This window comes from Capra hircus, chromosome 15 (assembly GCF_001704415.2).
Source record: "Capra hircus breed San Clemente chromosome 15, ASM170441v1, whole genome shotgun sequence".
NCBI classification, from domain to species: Eukaryota; Metazoa; Chordata; class Mammalia; order Artiodactyla; family Bovidae; genus Capra; species Capra hircus.
Window position 1 is genome coordinate 35689675 of NC_030822.1, and position 5135 is coordinate 35694809.

The 5135-nt window shown below is 59.4% G+C and overlaps 1 protein-coding gene across 1 annotated transcript; it reads left to right on the top strand.

Annotated features, from left to right (window-relative positions):
- SMPD1 (sphingomyelin phosphodiesterase 1) lies at positions 483-5005 on the top strand. Its single transcript, XM_005689770.3, is given in 7 exon segments — positions 483-738; positions 741-953; positions 1881-2653; positions 3188-3359; positions 3666-3742; positions 3950-4095; positions 4238-5005. Coding segments are annotated over 7 exon segments (1875 nt in total). The 5' UTR covers positions 483-654; the 3' UTR covers positions 4648-5005.

Sequence of the window (5135 nt, forward strand, 5' to 3'; positions counted from 1 at the left end):
ATGGGTAAGCCTAGGGTCCCTTCCACTTACAGAAGTCTGAGATACCACGACTAAAGGCAGGGCGACGACTCACGGGTGCAGAGACCAGTGGCAAAACATAGGAAATTGAGGTTTGGCACCTTCTGGGCGGAGAGTAACAGACACAGTGTAAGCATCCTTGCCTCGCTGCGCTCCCCGCCACCACCACCAGCTCTTGCCCACTCCGCTTCGAGTTTAAAGCCCAGTGGGCCTGGCAGTTAGCTATTCCAGGAATTCGAGTGAGAGGAGTTGCCTAAGGGGCCTCGGAGGAGCCTCTCACCAGCCACACTAGATGGGCGCCAGCAAGGGCCGGGCGGCGACAGCGGCCCCCAGCCGCAGCCCAGGCGGGGGTGAGATCTCGGGCGCGAGCCTGGGCAGGTCCCAGGCGCGCCCCGCCCACTCCGCGTCCACTCCGCCTCCCTAGCTGCGCCCTGGCTTCGAGCCACCGCGATCAGCTGCTGCGGAACCCAGAAAGAGGAAGGGGCGGAGCTGCTCTGTGGCTTTTCTCCGAGCAGTCAGCCGACTGCGCGGGGGGTAATCGGTGTCCCTGGCACCGCCTGGAATCCCGAGAGCCTACTGAGGCCTACACCAGCCGGGGCCGGGCGGGCGAACCAGCCTGGTCTAGGAAGCTGGGCGATGCCCCGCCATGGAGTGTCTCCCGGCCAGGGCCGCCCCAGGTCGGGCGGGGAGCAGGCTCGGACAGGTCCTTCGGGGCCCCCTGTCTGAGGCTCCTGTGGTTGGGCTTGGCACTTGCGCTGGCACTGCCCAACTCCCTGGTCCTCTGGTCCCCTGCGGAGGCCCATCCTCTTCCTGCCCAAGGCCATCCCGCCAAGTTCATTCGCATAGCGCCCCAGCTCCAGGAGGCCTTTGGCTGGTGGAACCTCACCTGCCCAACCTGCAAAGGACTGTTCACCGCCATCGACTTCGGGCTGAGGGTGAGCGCTACAGGGGCTGCGGGGAGACCGGCCAGAAAGGTGCAGCTGCGGGTAGGGGCTGGGGCTAAGGCCGGAGCTCTGGGGTTTCCAAGAGCATCCCTAATGGAGAGGCTGTCTTCCACAAGACTTTGCTGAATTTGCTGTTCTTTGGCTGCACATCACCACCACCACGTCCACTGTGACCTTGTGAAGTAAGGAAACAGTGCAAGTTTAATGCTGGGTACTGCGCTAGCCCTTTTACACAGGTTAAATGTCGCCTGCTAGGTGGCTTCATTACTGTTATCTCTGCTTTATAAATGAGTAGAGGCCCCAGAGCTGAAGTCACCTGTAGGAGGGCCAACAGCTGGTGAGGGCAGGACTCCCAGCTTGGTGCGCCTGACTGAATCCCCTCCACCTTACAGCTAGCACCACTATGGCTGGGGCTAGCTACTACCCAAAAGGGAACCTGAATTAAAGAATATCCAGAGATGTGGGACTAGTTGGGTCGGGGGTGCCTTGACAGTCCCTCATGGGGTTATGATGAACGCTGGTTGGTTGGGAGGAGGGTGGTCGGAGGGTGGGGGAGGTGATGGAAGGTTTCCTCCGGGAATCAAGGCCCTATCCTCACGTGTGTCCCCAAATCCTGGTCAGTCTGTCATTCTGCCCAGTCCAAATTTCAGGGCACTCAGCAGACAGTGTCTGAGAAAGTCAGCGGGGCCAGCAAAGGCCTAAACTGCCACTGAGCTTAAAAGGAAGTACTGGCCTGGTGCTGCTTGAGTCACAGGGCAATGTCTGCGGGAGACAGGTGTGAACTGATATCTCTTCACCATGGTGGAGTCTATCCCAGCCCCACTGTGGGTATGGAAGCCCAAAGGGTCTTTCATATCCAGGGTGGCCTGGTCCCTGAGCTCTGTCTCTGACTCCTCACCACTGGTTTTCCCATGGCAGAATCAGGCCAGTGTGGCCTGGGTGGGCTCCGTGGCCATCAAGCTGTGCATGCTGCTGAAGATCGCGCCGCCCGCCGTGTGCCAGTCAGCTGTCCACCTCTTCGAGGACGACATGGTGGAGGTGTGGACACGCTCAGTGCTGAGCCCGTCGGAGGCCTGTGGTCTGCTGCTGGGCTCTTCCTGTGGGCACTGGGACATCTTCTCCTCTTGGAATATCTCTCTGCCGGCCGTGCCAAAGCCGCCCCCCCAGCCGCCCAAGCCCCCAGCCCCAGGCTCCCCTGTCAGCCGCGTCCTCTTCCTCACTGATTTGCACTGGGATCACGACTACCTGGAAGGCACAGACCCCAACTGTGAGAACCCACTGTGTTGCCGCCGGGATTCGGGCCCACCGCCTGCCTCCCAGCCCGGTGCTGGGTACTGGGGCGAGTATAGCAAGTGTGACCTGCCTCTGCGAACCCTGGAGAGCCTGTTGAGTGGGCTGGGCCCCGCCGGGCCTTTTGATATGGTGTACTGGACAGGAGACATCCCTGCTCACAACGTCTGGCAGCAGTCTCGTCAGGACCAGCTGCGGGCGCTGACCACCGTCACAGCCCTTGTGAAGAAGTTCTTGGGGCCCGTGCTGGTGTACCCTGCCGTGGGCAACCACGAGAGCACACCCGTCAACGGCTTCCCTCCCCCCTTCATAAAGGGCAACCAGTCTTCCCACTGGCTCTATGAGGCGATGGCCGAGGCGTGGGAGCCCTGGCTGCCGGCTGAAGCCCTTCGCACCCTCAGGTATTTGAGACCCACGGAAACCCAAGGAGGGAGGAGAAAGGTGGATGAGAGTGAAGGGAGTGGGGAGCTGGCATTACACGTGAGTGCTCTGCCTGAGCCCTCAGCTCGCTTCACTCTCCTCCCAGGCTGACCCCACTTTCCACTTCCACCCTCATCTCCAGGCACCCTCCTTCACAGGGTAGTGCCACTGTGTTTGCTCATGTTAGCCCTCTCTAAGATGCCTTCCCCCTTTAACATCCCAATTTTTCCAGCTCACCTAGGTAGGCCGGGGCTCTCTTCTCTCTGGACGACCTTTGCTTCCTGTTCTAGCCCAGTTTCTCTCCCCTCTGAGCTCCTAGAGCCTCTAGTCCTCTGAGCCACTCTCCAGTCCCGTGGGCCCTCTAGTCAGTGCTGTCTGACCTTCAGCCAGAATGTGAGCATGAAGGTAGGGATCATCCTGGGTGCCTCTTTCCTTCACACAGGTTCCTTGCACAGGACTAGGCACAGAGGGCCAAGACTCCGAATGCGTGCTGACCCGTGTTCACTTTGTTTCAGAATTGGGGGGTTCTATGCCCTTTCCCCACGCCCTGGCCTCCGCCTCATCTCTCTCAACATGAATTTCTGTTCCCGTGAGAACTTCTGGCTCTTGATCAACTCCACAGACCCTGCTGGACAGCTCCAGTGGCTGGTGGGGGAGCTTCAGGCCGCTGAGGACCGGGGAGACAAAGTGAGAGGGTGGTGGGAGCTCAGCCCGTGGGCAGGGGCCAGGTGTGGGAGGAAAGAACAGGCCCTTCCTGAGCAGACTCCTGTCTGGTGCTGGAGCACTTGTAGGCAGAGAAACTCTATTTTTCTGCACTCACAACAGTGTTCCCTGGGGATTCAGCTCAACTGTTACTCTTAGAAAGTCCTTTCACTTGCTTCCCCTCTCTGGCCATGAATGCCAGCCCTTGTTGGAGACATGAACACCTGCCGTCCTAGCTAGTGCTACCTGGACCCCTCTTCTCCTGAAAACCTTCCTTAACCCTCCCCACAGGTGCACATAATTGGCCACATTCCCCCAGGGCACTGCCTGAAGAGCTGGAGCTGGAATTATTACAGGATTGTGGAAAGGTAGGAGGGAGATGTGTTACAGGCCTGAGTGGTTTTTGAGTCTAAGGGTCAGAAATTCCCTTGGGCATCTCATCATCCCCCACTGCCCCCACGGGGTGGGGAGGGTACGTCCTTGAACTGGATGGACAAAGAAAGCACCCTGTCCTTCTCGGATCCTCTTCTCCCCTCACTGGAATCTTCTGAATGTGACTCGTGTCTTCTGGCCAGGTATGAGAACACCTTGGCCGGTCAGTTCTTTGGTCACACCCATGTGGATGAGTTTGAGGTCTTCTATGACGAAGAGACCCTCAGCCGGCCGCTGTCTGTAGCCTTCCTGGCGCCCAGTGCCACCACCTACATCGGCCTTAATCCTGGTGAGTGGGGCGGAAGCAAATTGTTGGGGTGAAGGAGGTGGTTGAGAGAGAGGAAGGCGAGCCGGAGCCAGGGGATAAGCTGCCCCTCCCTGCTGGAGTGGCCTTGCCCGCTCCGTGTCCAGTCAGCCCTCCCTCCTTGCAGGGTACCGTGTCTACCAAATAGACGGCAACTATTCCGGGAGCTCTCACGTGGTCCTGGACCATGAGACCTACATCCTGAACCTGACGGAGGCGAACGAGCCCGGAGCCACGCCACACTGGCACCTCCTCTATAGGGCTCGGGAAACCTATGGGCTGCCCAATGCGCTGCCCACCGCCTGGCACGACCTGGTGTACCGCATGTGGAGGGACACACAGCTTTTCCAGACCTTCTGGTTTCTCTACCATAAGGGCCACCCGCCCTCGGAGCCCTGCGGCACACCCTGCCGCCTCGCTACCCTGTGTGCCCAGCTCTCCGCCCGCTCAGACAGCCCTGCTCTGTGTCGCCACCTGGTGCCGGATGCGAGCCTCCCCAGTGTCCAGAGCCTGTGGTCAAGGCCACTGCTGTGCTGACACCCCTGGGGCTCAGAAGTGGGAAAGAGCTTGTCGTAGGAAAGGCGTGAAAACTCCAGAGGGCCACTGTGAGGAGAAGAACGTCTGGTGGAAGGGCCCATCTCTGGTGGTCCATGCACACCTCGAAAACAAGACCTCCTTTCCTGGAGCTGGTTTAGCAAAATATGGGAGGGGGGTTGGCTGCTCTGAGGCTGCTGTCCTTTTGTGGCCATGGAGCAGAGGTCTAAGTTGGCACTGACCTGGGCAGACCAGACAGAAGTTGTCACCCCAGGCCTGTACTGGTCAGCCAGGAACCCTGTACGGCTGCTGCTGCCTGGTTGCCAGGCTGTTCAAATAAATACAAGGGACTTGGACTCGAGACCCTGCTGCAACTGTCCCAATTTCTTTTTTTGAGGCAGGGAGGGCAAGGGGCCCCAGGAACAAAATCCTAACGGAAGGAGGAGGGTCCTTGGAGTGATGGTGTGTTGCGGGCACAGAAAGCACACAGC